Source organism: Symphalangus syndactylus, chromosome 18 (assembly GCF_028878055.3).
Source record: "Symphalangus syndactylus isolate Jambi chromosome 18, NHGRI_mSymSyn1-v2.1_pri, whole genome shotgun sequence".
In the NCBI taxonomy this organism is placed as follows: domain Eukaryota; kingdom Metazoa; phylum Chordata; class Mammalia; order Primates; family Hylobatidae; genus Symphalangus; species Symphalangus syndactylus.
In genome coordinates this window covers 13,355,210-13,370,626 of record NC_072440.2, presented here as the reverse complement: position 1 = coordinate 13,370,626, position 15,417 = coordinate 13,355,210, and the positions used below count along the sequence as shown (strand labels likewise).

General features: G+C 53.3%; 1 protein-coding gene across 2 annotated transcripts in view; it reads right to left on the bottom strand.

Annotated features, from left to right (window-relative positions):
- The window catches only part of CELSR1 (cadherin EGF LAG seven-pass G-type receptor 1), a 180,743-nt gene that overhangs the window by 14,106 nt on the left and 151,220 nt on the right, over positions 1–15,417 (bottom strand). For both annotated transcript variants that reach the window (XM_055253952.2, XM_055253950.2), the window contains exons 19-24: positions 14,235–14,418; positions 12,669–12,812; positions 9,971–10,175; positions 8,917–9,084; positions 6,710–6,836; positions 2,540–2,740 (exon numbers count right to left, since the gene is read on the bottom strand). In XM_055253952.2, coding sequence (XP_055109927.2) covers positions 2,540–2,740; positions 6,710–6,836; positions 8,917–9,084; positions 9,971–10,175; positions 12,669–12,812; positions 14,235–14,418 — 1,029 coding nt within the window. The remainder of the gene's footprint in view (positions 1–2,539; positions 2,741–6,709; positions 6,837–8,916; positions 9,085–9,970; positions 10,176–12,668; positions 12,813–14,234; positions 14,419–15,417) is intronic.

Genomic DNA, 15,417 nt, shown 5'->3' with positions numbered 1-15,417 from the left:
AACGCTGCCGGGTCACCCTTTCCTTCTCCATGCTCAGCCACGCGTGGCTGCCGGGACAGCGCTCACTCTGGCAGGAGATGAGTCAGTGTCAGAACCCAGGGGCCGCCTCAGTTTCGCTGGTGGTGTTGAGCTGCAGGGAGTGGCCTGCACCGACTCCCCTCTCCCCCATTCACGCCACTCAAAAGCACACTAGAGGGGCTTTGAGATGAAATTCGCACACTTCTCGAGAGCCTTCCCAGTCCAATGCGCGGATGAGAACATGCCCATTGCGGGGATGCGCCTGGCTGCGGGTGTGAAGAAACTCCCGCAGGGGCAGCAACCCTGCCATATGGGCCCCGCACACGGAGCCCCCGCCAGCCCGGGGCCTGGGCCTCGGCTTCGGGGAGCACCTGGGAGGCAGCGGAGAAGGTTGGCCCTGGCTGGTCCGACACACGCCTCGGGGCTCGTCCTTCGTGGGCCAGGCCTGGTGCTCCACCTACCACTGCTGGGAAGCCATGGAGCCTTCTCAAGGGTGACCTGCGAGGTGGGGGTGCCCACCTTCCCTCTTGAGGTGAGAGGGGTCTGGTCCCACTGCTTGCCGTAAAAAAGGAGGAGCTCAGGTCTGCACGTGGCCCTGAGCAGCTCGCCGGAAGGTTCCAGCCTGGTCTTTTTATTCCGCTTCCCTTCCCAGGGCCTGTCCAGCCCCACAGACACTGTCTCCAGCCACGAGTTGGAGGCGGCCTCCCTGGCTCATGCGCCACACCTTCCTTGGTCTCCGCAGGTGTCCCATCTCACCCAGACCCTGCCTCTCAATGGGTGGTATCTTCAACTACTCATTCTCCCTTCTGGAGATGTCAGACTCCCCTGATTCCTCCTTCCTGCCTGCTCCATAACGGGTCGGTCCTGTCCCTCCTTTCTCCCCGTGCCCAGTGCTCTGGCTTCAGTTCTGGGTCTCCACCCCACCTCCCAGGCCTGCACACACTATCGGACTGCTCTGCTCTTCTGCCCATCGTCCACCTGCTACCAGGCTTTTTTTTTTTTTTTTTTTTTTTTTTTTGAGACAGGGTCTCACCGTATTGCCCAGGCTGGAGTGCAGTGGCACCATCTCAGCTCACTGCAACCTCCGCCTCCTGGGTTCAAGCGATTCTCATGTTTCAGCCTCCCAAGTAGCTGGCATTACAGGTGCGTACCACTAATCTTTGTATTTTACCCAGCTAATCTTTGTATTTTTAGTAAAGACAGGGTTTTACCATGTTGGCCAGGTTGGCCTCAAACTCCTTGACCTCAAGTGATCTGCCTGCCTCGGCCTCCCAAAGTGCTGGGATTACAGACATGAGCCAATGTGCCCAGCCTGTTTCTCATAATGTGCCTGTAGACTGTTTTAGATTTCTCCATGAGATCCTTCATGTTACCTAATAATGACAGCTTTGTTTCTTCCTTTCTGATGTCTATGCTTTTGTTTTCCTTGTTCACTGCACTGGCAAGGCCACCCTGCACCACAGTGATGAACATGAGTGGGCTCCTGACATTACAGGGGATGCCTCCAGTATCTTCTCATTGTTATTTATGTCAACTGTAGGTTTTCTGTAGATGTCTTTATTAGGTTAAAGTTTCCCCTAGTTCTAGTCTGTTCAAAGGTTTTTCTTTCTTTCTTTCTGATCATTAATGAGCATAACATTTATCAAAATTCTTTTGTACATTCATGTCTGAGAAAAATAATATTTTTCCCTTAAATATACTGGTGAGGTAAATGGCATTCATAGATTTTTAAAATGTTAAACCATCCTTGCATTCCTAAGATAAACCCAACCTGGCCATGGTTTTTATACTGCAATGCAAATTCTCTAATGGTGATAGGACTATTCAGGCTTTCTACATCTTAAATCACTTTGTTTTGTTTTGAGATAGTCTCGCTCTATTGCCCAGGCTGGAGTGCAGTGGCTCCATCTCTGCTCACTGCAACCTCTGCCTCCCAGGCTCAAGCAATTCTCCCACCTCAGCCTCCTGAGTAGCTGGGATTACAGGTGCCCAGCACCATGCCCAGCTAACTTTTGTATTTTTAGTAGAGATGGGGTTTTACCATGTTGGTAAGGCTGGTCTTCCTGACCTCAACTGATCTGCCTGCCTCAGCCTCCCAAAGGGATCCTGGTGGGATTACAGGCGTGCGCCACTGCCCTTAAATCAGTTTTGACAAGAGTTGTATTTTCCTAGAGATATACACAAGAATCACTTGAACCCAGGAGATGGAGGTTGCAGTGAGCCGAGATCGTGCCATTGCACTGCAGCCTGGGTTGACAGAGCGAGACTCAAAAAAAAAAAAGAAAGAGCCCCCCATCTCCCAATAAAGAGTCAAGGTGGTGAAGTGCTTGGACCTGCCAGTGAATCCCAGGTCTCCACCCACAGCCTGTGACCCCGCATGTTCCTCAAAGGGCGTCTGTGAAGCAGAGGTGGGGGTGGTGAGGAGGAGCCAGCCAGGGTGCTTGGAGTGGCCAGGATGGGAATACGGTAGCCGCTCCAAGGTGCGGCCCAGACAGTGGGGAGGGGAGCAGAGTGGCCGTACCGGGTTTTCCGTCTGGTTGATCCCAATCACGAACACCAGCTGAGAGAGGAAGAGCGCTGCATCCAGGTGCTTGTGAATGCTGTGCAGGTTGGAGCGCAGCGTGCGGACCAGGCTCAGGAGGACGAAGGCTACCAGCAGGGCTGCCAGTGACAAGGACACAGCGGCGTAGGTGACAATCTTCAGAGGCAGGACCTCCCCGTTCTGTGGGCGGGAGGGTTAAAGGCAGGAGAGAAGGTAAGGGCCGAGGCTCAGATCTGGTCATTGCATAATAGAGATAAATTACACACTTGCTTATTAAACGATCAAAGGCTGGCAGGATCAGGCTGGGCTGGGGAGGCCCAGTGCTCATGGCTCTGGGCCTGGAACCGCCCCTCCTGAGGCTCCTTCAATGCCTTGGGCATCTCTGGGGCCTGTAGCAGCACCCCAGGCTCCCTCCACTGACTTGGGGGCTGTTCAGAGACCTCTGGCTTTGGGGTGCCCAGGCCATGGGAACCTTGGACTCTCACTCCAGCCTCCTTTCTTCTGCCTCAATTTCAGCTTCTCAGGGCAGCACAAAACAAGCACAAAGCAGCAATGAACAGTGTGGGGTGACAACAGGATCTGGGGGCAGATGGTGGTGATGGCGGCACGGCAACAGGAACGTAATTAATGCCACCGGCTGTAAGTTTCAACGGGAAATTGTGTTATGCACATTTTGCCACATTACAAAACAAAACCGGTCAGGCCTGGTGGCTCACACCTGTAATCCGAGCACTTTGGGAGGCTGAAGTGGGCAGGTCAGGAGTTCGAGACCAGCCCGCCTAACGTGGTGAAACCCTGTCTTCACTAAAAATACAAAAATTAGCCGGGCGTGGTGGCACACGCGCCTGTAATCCCAGCTACCCAGGAGGCTGAGGCAGGAGAATCGCTTGAACCGGGGAGGCGGAGGTTGCAATGTGCTGAGATCGTGCCACTGCACTCCACTCTGGGTGTCAGAGCGAGACTCCATCTCAAAAAACAACAAAACGAAAAGCAAAAAACAAAACCAACCCCACAAGTAAATCCTGCTGTCGGGAGGGGCTCAGCCTGTCTACCCAAAACCAACCCCACAAGTAAATCCTGCTGTTGGGAGGGGCTCAGCCTGTCCATCCAAAATTCTGGGCTGGCAGAAACCTTCCAAATAGATCCTCAGCTTACGCAAAAGATAAACGCGTCTCCGTTGCAGGTGCACGCAGTACCTCTTGGACTTCCACTTAATCCTATCATGGACATATTCTTTTGGCTGAAAGACCTAATGCCTGCTTTACAAAGAAAATAGGTAATTGTGGTAATACCAAGAATGTAATTTCCTTTGTTCAGCAAAACCTTTTACTGAGCACTTATTGTGTGGCAGAGGTTCTGATAGACCTGCTAAGGGCATCATTTCTTTTTTTTTGGAGACGGAGTCTTGCTCTGTCGCCCAGGCTAGAGTTCAGTGTCCTGATCTTGGCTCACTGCAACCTCTGCCTCCCGGGTTCAAGCGATTCTCGTGTCTTAGCCTCTTGTGTATCTGGGACTACAGGCGTGCACCACCACACCCAGCTAATTTTTCTATTTTTAGTAGAGACAGGGTTTCACCATGTTGTCCAGGCTGGTCTTGAACTCCTGACCTCAGGTGATCTGCCTGCCTTGGCCTCCCAAAGTGCTGGGATTATAGGAGTGACCCACCACGCCTGGTCTCCAAGGGCATCATTTCCTATCATCCTTAGATCACAGCTATGAGGAGAGAGTGAATGCAACCCTCATCTTTCAGGTGAGAAAACCAACGCTTAAAGAAGCTAAACAACTCGCTGGAAGTCACACAGCTGGGCAGGGGCGAAGCTTCAGATTTCGGTTATGTGGACTGGCAGGCTTGATGTTTCAGACTACCATGGCACTGGGCACCCGCACCCTTCCCATCCGTTCTGTTTTACCTGCTTACCCCTCAATATGACCTGTTCTATCAGCGGATGGATGTCCTGTCCCAGCTGCGCATGTCTCTCTCATAGCTCGTTATATGGAATTACTTTTTAAATTTCCAGATCCCGTATTATGCATTTCTTTTTTTCTGAGACAGGGTCTGGCTCTGTTGCCCAGGCTGGAGTGCAGAGGCACAATCTAGGCTCACCGCAGCCTCCACCTCCTAAGCTCAAGCCATCCTCCTACCTCCTACTATAGGCATGCACCACTAAGCTGGGCTAATTTTTGTATTTTTGGTAGAGACAGGGTTTCGCTATGTTGCCCAGGCTGCTCTCGAACTTGTGAGCTCAAGTGATCTGCCCGCCTCGGCCTCCCAAAGTGCTGGGATTACAAGTGTGAGCCACCGCACCCAACCTTACCTATTAGGCATTTCTTACGGGCAGTGAACATGTTTTTTAAAAAAGTGTTGGGGTCAGGAGTTCAAGACTAGCCTGGCCAACATGGTGAAACCCCACCTCTACTAAAAATACAAAAATTAGCCAGGCATGGTGGTGGGAGCCTGTAATCCCAGCTACTTGGGAGGCTGAGGCAGGAGAATTGCTTGAATCCAGGAGGTGGAGGTTACAGTGAGCTGAGGTTGCACCACTGCACTTCAGCATGGGCAACAAGAGCAAAACGCCATCTCGGAAAAAACAAAAAAAGGAAAATGGTGCTAAAATATACATGACATTACCATCTTGGTCACTTTGAAGCGTGCAGTTCAGCAGTGTGTATGTTCACATTGCTGTGTTTCCTGTGCTTTTACAAACCAGGACACCTGTCCAAGACCCAGGTCCCTGGGGAGTTTCTACATTTGGGGAACAACAAGCTCTGGTTCTCTAGTAACTTCTGGAAGGTGCTGCTTACCAAGTGGAGCTATGAGCCGGGAAGCCAGGATCAGGCTGGGCCGGGGAGGCCAAGAGCTCATGGCTCTGGGCCTGGAATTGCCCCTCCTGAGGCTCCTTCAACGCCTTGGGCATCCCTGGGGCCTGTAGCAGCACCCCAGGCTCCCTCCACTGGCTTGGGGGCTGTTCAGAGACCTCTGGCTTTGGGGCGCCCAGGCCATGGGAGCCTTGGACTCTCACTCCAGCCTCCTTTCTTCTGCCTCAATTTCAGCTTCCTTGGCCCACATGTCACCCGGCATCCTGGCCATGAGACAAGCCCCAACCCCGCCCTTATAGGAACAAAGTCCACTAATCACTGACCCCGTCTCCAGGCTGGGTCCTGCTGGGGAGTGACGTTTGCCCATGAGACAGGGGCAGAGGGGGGGCAGCTTCACCTGCATATTGCCCAAGAGGCCGCCGCTCTCCTCCAGCCCCGCCTGAGGGCTGACTCACCCTTCCAAGAATGTGACAGAAACCAGGGCCACTTCACACCAAAAAGCCCTCGGAAAGGACAGTGACCTGGGCCCTTGAGCCACAGTGCAACCCCGGGGAGGGGCCGGGGGAGGCTACCCAGGCCTCTGGTGCTGACTCCTAGACCCCAGGGTCCCACACAGGCCGTGGCCAGGCTGGTTCTCACCTCCTTCCTGTCTGGATAACGGGAGGCCAGGACAGCGCTCAGCCATTCCCCAATTCATCTGCAGGCCCACAATGGCCGGCTCACATTCCCAGGCCGCTTAAAATGCCAGAGGTTAAACATTAGCCGCCCAGCCTTTTGTCCTGCCGCCCTGCGTGTGGCCCCAAGGGAGAGCGCCCAGCAGCTGTCACCTCCCTTAGGATCAAAGCAGGTGGGGAGTGGCACCGTCCAACAGACCCGCACTGAGGTGAAGGGCAGGTTCCGAGAGCTCCTTGGAGCCTGAGCTTTGGGTCTGCCATTCCGGGGTTTAACGCATAACCAGGGCTCTCTGAAAACCCTTATAATGGGGCTTTGTTATGGAAATCCTCACAGACTTGGGCCAATCCTCAAATATATGTTTTAATCGGTTGATTTGTTTTGTTCCAAGCGCTTAGAATGGAAGATTTAGTTTCAGGAGGGGACAGATTTGGGGGTAGGCTCAGCAGGTTTGAGGACGGGCAGGTTTGGGGGGAGGGGCAGGTTTGGGGGGAGGGGCAGGTTTGGGGGGAGGGGCAGGTTTGGGGGGAGGGGCAGGTTTGGGGGGGAGGGGCAGGTTTGGGGGGAGGGGCAGGTTTGGGGAGGAGGGGCAGGTTTGCGGGGAGGGGCGTGTTTGGGGGGTAGGCCCAGCAGGCACAGTGGCCACAGGAAGATGCCCACCTCACGCCTGGAGATGTCCATGAGCACCGCAAAGCTGGCTGTGTGGCTGCACTGGCAGGCGACATGTGTCCGGTTCCTGGACAGGAGCTCGCAGCCCCGGGCAGACCACCCTCCTGTCCCACCGACGCTGCGGAGAGAAGAGAGAAGGGGCAGGGGTAAGATGGTTCCCTCCACCCATGAGTCTGTAGGGGGCAGCCTTTGCCCAGCCCTGGGGGCTCCCAGGCCATCCTGGCCAAACCAAACAGCAGGTGCCGTGAGTGCTGAAAGCCCAGCGCCCTCGCAGGCTGCTCCCCACCGTGTTCCTCACCAGCCCCCTGCACTGAAGACAAGAGCCTCCTGGCTGTAAGAACAGCAGCCTCACTGCCGCGGAGGCAAGACCATGGGAACAGTCTCCCTTCTCTTCTGTGTCTGGTCAGGGCCTCCAAGGAGCACCCTCTGAAGTTCAAGTTCTACGTGTCATCTAGCAGCAAAACTCGAACGGGGCTGTCTCGCGTCCACCACATGCCCTGCTGCTGGAACCACCACCCAGGGTTCACACAGCTGCGATGCAGTCCCGTGTCCTTCTGAGGGCAGACACTTTCAGAAAGGACATCTCACCTTCCTCTGACACTTTCATCTTCACATTGCACAATGTTTTATGGGAACTGCCCAGAAGCCAGGGCCCCATTATGACTCCCGTTTTACTGATGGGAAGCCCCAAATAACAAGGTGTTACAAGGTGTGTCTCAGCTTCAGACAGGGCCCTGCCCTCGCAGACTCTGGGAAAATCACATAACCTCTCAGATCCTTACTTTGCTAATCTGTAAAATGGGATGTGAACGTTAATATGTTTGGCACAAACTTTACAATCTGGGAATAATAGGTGCAACATAAAGCAGGGAGCAGGTCATTAGAGCTGGAGCTAATTGCCAGGACGCAGATGAATGCCCAGGAAAGACAGCCGGGCCTGACGTCCCTTGTGGTGAAAGGGGTTCGTTTCTTCTCTCTTTTGTAAGCCAAGCGCCTACTACACTCCAGGTGCCATGCTGGTTGCTTATTAACTAGAACTTGGAAAGCACAGAAGCAGGAGAAGAATGAGGCTGGGCTCCACGGGCTGGCTCACCATAGCGCTGCCCCCAGCACAGCCCCCACTCATGGCTCCCCACTGTGCCCAGGGGAACTGTGATGGGGTGAGTGTTCCTGCTGCACAGACATCCCCAGATGCACAATATTCAGCAGATTCAAGCCTGACTCCCTGAGTCCTGCATGGCGTCTCCCCTTCCTGGCACTCCCTCCTGGTGTGTGGGGGAGGCAGTGGGTCTTCCCCTCCGATTGTGCTCCCATCCCAGCAACAGGGTCCGTCCCACCACACCCCAGTTCCAGTGCTTTCTTCTAAACAGAGACAGCAAAAGTGAAAACCAACCAGCAGAGAAAAGGCAAGCTCCCTGTAAAGACAGAGCAACTCAAATGCCCACACCTCACGTGAACTCTGCAGCTAAAAAGCAAAACCAAGGCACAAACACTCCTGGCTCCCAACAGACGGGAGCCACACTGCAGAGCTGAATCCAGTCTCACATGTGGGTGAGAATCACTAATTTTGCATTTTTCTAACGACACAACACCTTTCCCTCACTGGAATGGATGCTAGAACACAGACTCTTGTGCACCGCCTCCCGCCTTCGCCACTCTACTGGGACTCTCTGACGCTGCTTCTGAAACAGGCCAGATAAACTGCGCTGCAGCCAGGTGTGGCCTCTTGGGGGTAAAGCCAGTCCCCAAAGCTGGACTGTGCCAGCCTCTTGGGCAAGACCATCAGCAGATGGGCTCCTAGGCCAGTCTCTGGGTTCTGTCTCCCGTGTGTGACTGGAACAGGCCTGTCTTATCCGGCGATGAACTGGGCACTACACTAGTGTTGGCCGCTGCATTTCGGGAGTCCCGCAGGTGAGGGGTCCCCTTCCTGGGTGTCAGCCTTGAGGGATCTCTCTGTGCGCCTGCACGTCTGTGTCTCCACGTGCAGGTCTGTGTGCATCTGTGTGTGGGCATCTGGGGAGGACTCTGATGTTCCCACAGAAGCAGAGCAGGAGGCTCACTGCCCCACGGGGGGCTAAAAGGGGAAACAGACCACAAGAGACCGTCCTCTTGGGGCACTCTGCCACTGAGCCCCCAACCCTGCAGGGGTACTCTGCCTTGGCAAAGCCCTCACATGGGGCTCCTGGCATCACACTTACGCCAGGGAGTGGTTCCAGAACACGCAGACGGGCTTGGTTCGCTCCTCCACCTCCAGCAGGGCGAATTCCACCAGGACGGGCCTCTCCAGGGGTCTCGGGAGCGGAGCCCCTTCGCTGTACACCAGCGTGCTCACCATCGGGGTATTAATGATGGGCCGGTGAGGCAGCCTGAGGTCAAGAAGCCAGAGCACGGGGACAAACACGGTTAGGAAACACCTGCTGAAATCCTGCACACAAATGCCCTGAGGACACGCCACGATGTGTTTCTAGGGGAGACGGAACCACACTCTGAGAGCTTGGACCCACGGACCCCACAGTCTCTTCATCCCTAGAGCAGGTTTGATCACTGACAGGGCACACAGAGAGAGGCGTCACCTTTGGGTCAAATTGGGACTTCAGAAATTTAAAAAGAGAAGGCACAGGTGCAAAGACGTCACAGCCCATAATAGCTAATGGCAGAAACACAGCAGATGGTTTAAGTGTCCAGCAAAAGACACCACAATAATGGCAGCTCATGGGGATGAATCACCTGGTCACTGAGAACCACGTGAACACGAGGACCCCAGAGCCAGGGAAGTATCTGGGAAACGGCAGGAAGAAGAAGGGCAGAGCCTCGGGCTGCTCCCACTGAGCAGGTCGCAAAGCTGCTTCTGGGACATTCATCCTTTCCAGCCAGGACTAGCTGAGCAGACCTAACCCCGGGGCCAGCAGCAGGCACTACCCACGACAGCCTCGGGTCGGGTGTGTGGGGACAGAATGGGGTCCGTCTGGGCACAAGATGGGGTGTATGCTGGGGAGGGGGCATTTCTGGCAGACACACCGGGAGGAGCCCAGGCAAAGGGTGTGCAACGTTCCAGGCTGTGGTGTCCCGTGGCAGACTCAGAATCTCCCTCCAAGGAACACCACAAGGCAATGGTCTCTGTCTCTGGGCCAGGGTCACGGTGAAATGTCACTGTGAAGACCTGTGCTTGATCAGGATCAGGATTTTGACTTGTAGAAGCCTCAGGAACCTCCAGAATGGGCCCTCCCCGTGTGCCCCGTGCCCAGGCCTTACCGGAGGCTGCGACGGTCGGGGTCATAGCGCTCGGGCAGGAGCTGACCCAGAGTGCGGTAAATGATGATCAGAGCGACGGCGAACTGGCCAGCGTCATCAGGGTGTCGCCTCCGCCTGCTGATCGGGGCCTCCCTCTCGGTGCCGGGCCCCGGGCGCGTGGTCTGCGGGGTGGTCCTCCGGCCGGCCGGCCTCAGCAGGGGGCCTTCTGCAATGTGAGCAGAGGGTGAGAACTCTGGCAGGAGCACCTGCGGTCCCCAGGACTGCTGTCAGTGCCAGCAGGTGCTTCTCAAAAACCAACAGAATGTCCCACAGAAAACAGTACCGTGGGTCCTCAAAAAATCAAAAACAGGATTTACCACATGACCCAGCAAGCCCACTTCTGGGTATACACCCCAGAGAACTGAAGGCAGGGACCCAGATACTTCTTTTTTATATTTACTTATTTATTTATTTATTGAGACAGAGTCTCGCCCTATCGCCCAGGCTGGAGTGCAGTGGCGCTATCTCGGCTCACTGCAAGCTCCGCCTCCCAGGTTCATGCCATTCTCCTGCCTCAGCCTCCTGAGTAGCTGGGACTACAGCGGCCTGCCACCACGCCCAGCTAATTTTTGTATTTTTAGTAGAGACAAGGTTTCACCTTGTTAGCCAGGATGGTCTCGATCTCCTAACCTCGTGATCCGCCCACCTTGGCCTCCCAAAGTGCTGGGATTACAGCCGTGAGCCACCACGCCCGGCCTGGATCCAGATATTTCTATGCCCATGTTCACAGCAGCACCATCCACACAGGCCAAAAGGTGGAAACGACCCAGGCATCGGTCAACAGGTGAGTGGATAAACAACGCGTGCTCCCTCCACACAACGGAATATTACTCAGCCTTCAAAAGGAGAGAAAGTCTGACACTTGCTACAACGCAGGTGAACCTAGCGGACATTAGGCTCGGTGAAATAAGCCAATCACAAAAGGACAAATTTTGTGTGATCCCTCTTATAGGAGGTCCCTAGAGGAGTCAAATTCAAAGACAGAAAGAATGGTGGGCACCAGGGGTTGGGGAGGAGAGTTAGTGTTCTGTGGGCTAGAGTTTCAGATCTGCAGGATGAAAAGAGTTCTGGAGATGGACTGCTTAAACATGAATGTATCTGATGCAGTTTGGATGTGTGGCCCCTTCCAATCTCATGTTGAAATGTGATCAGCGTTGACAATCGGCCTGGTCAGGGGTGTTTGGGTCATGGGTGTGGATCCCCCAGGAAAGGCTTGGTGCCCAGCCCTTGGTAATGAGCAAGTTCTCACTCTATTAGTTCCAAAGAGAGCTGGCTGCAGTGGAGAGTCAGGGACCTCGTCCTCTTCGTTTCAAGCATGACCCCACATCAGAGTCACGCCTCTTTTTAAGACACATGAGATAACATCGTATACCTGACAAAATCCATTTACTAACAACGTTCCCAATTTTAAACTGTCCATTACGGAGTTTACCTTTTCATGTCCTTTTTATTTGGGGAAGTTTTTAGTAATTGTCATGGATCTATAAAACAGCACCTTAAGAAAATTCAAAATGTTTGAACTGTGTTGAATCATAATCTCAACCCAGGATTGAAGATTTGTTCATACACAGACAGCATTCTGGTTCTTTTGTTGTTGTTTTTTGCGGGCAGGGGAAGGTGATTCTAAAATGTCTATGTCTATTTAGAAGCAGCTTTCCCCACAACCAGCCAGGTTCTCGCTCTGCTGCCCAGGCTGGGCTGTAGTGGTATGATCACAGCTCACTGCAGCCTCCATCTCCCGGACTCAAGCAATCCTCCCGCCTCAGCCTCCTGAGTAGGTGGGACTACAGGCGTGCACCACCATGCCCAGGTAATTAAAAAAAACTTTTTTGGTAGAGATGGAGTTTCTCTATGTTGCCCACGTTGGTTCTGAATTTCTGGGCTCAAGCAGTCCTCCCTGTGTCGGCCTCCCAAAGTGTTGGGGTTACAGGCACGAGCCATTGTGCCCGACTAGAAGCAGCTTTTCACTGCACATCAAATACAACCTGCTCACATACAAATTTCAGTTCTCACGTTATCAATTACATGGCTGAGTATCCCTTAGCTGAAATGCTTGGGAACATTTTGGAATTTTTTTTTTCTGAGACAGTCTTACTCTGTAAACCAGGCTGGCGCACCTCGGCTCACTACAACCTCTGCCTCATGGGCCCAAGCGATTCTCATGCCTCAGCCTCCTGAGTAGCTGGGATTACAGGCGCCCGCCACCACAGATGGCTATTTTTTGTATTTTTTAGTAGAGATGGGGTTTTACCATGTTGGCCAGGCTGGTCTCGAACTCCTGACCTCAGGTGGTCTGCCCACCTTGGCCTCCCAAAGTGCTGGGATTACAGCCGTGAGCCGCTGCGCCCGGCCTGGATTTTGATTTTTTTATTGTTTCATGCTTACTCTCCAATGAGCACTCCCTTTAAGTGTCAGGTTGGTGCTCAAGAAGGTTCAGGTTCTCAAGCATTTCAGATTTCAGGATTAGGATGTTCAGCCTGTACCTAAGCACCTGTACAAAACAACCTGCTGTCACCAACAGGACCTGGCGCCAGCGAGCACTCGGAACACTCTGGCACGGATCTTCAGTGCGCAGGTCCTGCGATGCCCGCAGCGGGGCCCTCCCCTCCCTGAACGCTGGGGACTCCGAGGGCAGCAGCAGATTTCTAAGCGGTTGTACCTTTTTCTTCTGGTGGTTTGAAGAAGTCGGCTGGGAAGGAGACAGAGGACTCCAGCTCCCTGGGGAACTCTTCATGGATGGCGTCGAATCGCGGGACCCTGGCTCCCGTAAAGTTGAACTTGTCAAAGATGTCGACAGCAAGAACTGGGGGGACAGTTCCTTTAATTAGACATAACTCCCAGGGCTTTCTTGAACCCTTGCTGTTTTCAAAATGACCACAACTGTCACACTGACACTGGCTGGCCATATTTATTATTTTTTTTTGAGGTGGAGTCTCACAGTGTCTCCCAGGCCGGAGTGCAGTGGTGCAGTCTCAGCTCACTGCAACCTCCGCCTACCAGGTTCAAGCAATTCTCCTGCCTCAGCCTCCCAAGTAGCTGGGATTATAGGCAGGCACCACCACGCCTGGCTAATTTTTTGTATTTTTGGTAGAGATGGGGTTTCATCATGTTGGCCAGGCTGGTCTCAAACTCCTGACCTCAAGTGATTTGCATGCCCCAGCTTCCCAAACTGCTGGGATTACAGGCATGAGCCACCATGCCCAGACTATTTACTTATATTTATTTTTTGAGACAGGATCTCACTCTGTCACCCAGGCTGGAGTGCAGTAGCACAATCTCAGCTCACTGTAGCCTCATCCTCCTGTGCTGAAGCGATACTCCCACCTCAGCCTCAAGTAGCTGGGAATATAGAAGCATGCCACCACACCTGGCTAATTTTTATTTTATGTTTTTAATAGAGACAGGGTCTCACTATGGCACCCGGCTGGTCTCAAACTCCTGGGCTCAAGCAATCTGTCCACCTCAGCCTCCCACAGTGCTGGGATTACAGGTGTGAACTACCACGCCCAGCTGACAGACCATCTTTAGAACAGAATTGATTTCCAACTTCCTGCATCCCGCCTATACCTACACCTGTCTTCAGTAAGCATGGAGTGAGGCGGGGCCCTCGACACCCACCCTTTCTAGAGTCTCACACCTGAGGGTCTGGAAGGTCTGCCAGACCCCCAAGATCACGGCCCAACATCTCCCAAGCCCGGGACCTGTCCCCTGGGAGCCATGGGTATGTCATTGCAGACTGTCTTCCCAAAGGCTCCATTTACAGATGAGGAAACAGAGGCCTAGCTGCTGAACCTCTTTTTTTTTTTTTTTTGAGATGGAGTCTCACTCTGTCACCCAGGCTGGAGTGCAATGGCGCAATCTTGGCTCACTGCCACCTCTGTCTCCCAGGTTCAAGTGATTCTCCTGCCTCAGCCTCCTGAGTAGCTGGGATTACAGGCATGCGCCACCACGCCTGGCTACTTTTTGTATTTTTAGTAGAGATGGGGTTTCACCATTTTGCCCAGGCTGGTCTCCAACTCCTGACCTCATGTGATCTGCCTGTCCCGACCTCCCAAAGTGCTGGGATTACAGGTATGAGCCACTGTGCCTGGCCTCGGAATCATTTTTCTAAGAGCATGGCCAAGGGGGGGCCAGGAGCCCACCTGCTTCACCCCATGGGGGCCTAGCTCTGGGGCGCACCCCTGATGGTAGCAGGGTTCCACCCCCAATGCAGCCAGCGCCTTACTCATGTTGGCGGTGACGATGACGAAGGGCCGCAGGTACGTCCGCCGCACGTTGCGTGCCACGTTGCTGAAGTAGCCCTCGAGGTGCCGGAGCAGCTGTGCCGTGCCACCCTCACTCCGCTGGATCTGCTCCCACACCGCCCTGGTGGCTGGGGCCAGGAGGGCGCTGCCCGAGTGGATGACGTCCTGGTCAGACAGACAGCACTCAGTACTCAGCCTGCGGAGGCCTGGCTCGCGGGACCGAGGGACACCTGCCCTGAAAGCCTTTGCTTGCCTAGTGAGCTCATTCATTCATTCCAGCCCTACACTTTAGATTGTGCTTTCTTTTTTTTTTTTTTTTTTGAGACAGACTTCTGCTCTTGTTGCCCAGGCTGGAATGTAGTGGCATGATCTCAGCTCACTGCAACCTCCGCCTCCTGGGTTCAAGGAATTCTCTTGCTTCAGCCTCCTGAGTAGCTGGGATTACAGGCACACGTGTGCCACCACACCCGGCTAATTTTTGTATTTTTAGTAGAGACGGGGCTTCACCATGTTGGCCAGGCTGGTCTTGAACTCCTGACCTCAGATGATTCACCCGCCTCGGGCTCCCAAAGTGCTGGGATTACAGGCGTGAGCCACCGTGCCTGGCCTAGTTCCCAAATTTTTTTTCAAAAAGTTTATCTTAAGAGGAATAGAAAAATGTTACTAAGCTCACAAAGTATATTAAAATCCAGAGAATTAAAGAGGCTTCATATTTTTAGCTTAATTTACTAGATTTAAAAGCACCGTTTAAACGCTTGGAAGGTCTGTTTGCTAGCCAAACAATTGAAATACAAAAAGAAAAATCAAATATATGACATACATTAATTCCATTTAAAATACTTAGGGGAATTTCATGGTCTAAGTTTATAAATAGGATCAAACATTAATCAAAGTTGAATTCAAATAGACAAGTCTTTTTGTTTGTTTTGTTTTTGTTTTTTGAGACACAATTTCACTTTGTTGCCCAGGCTGCAGTGCAGTGGCACGGTCTTCGCTCACTGCAACCTCCGCCTCCCTGGTTCAAGCAATTCTTGTGCCTCAGCCCCCCACGTAGCTGGGATTACAGGTGCCCACAACCCTGCCCAGCTGATTTTTCTCATATTTTAGAAGAGACGGGGTTTCACCATGTTGCCCAGGCTGGTCTCGAACTCCTGGGCTCAGGCA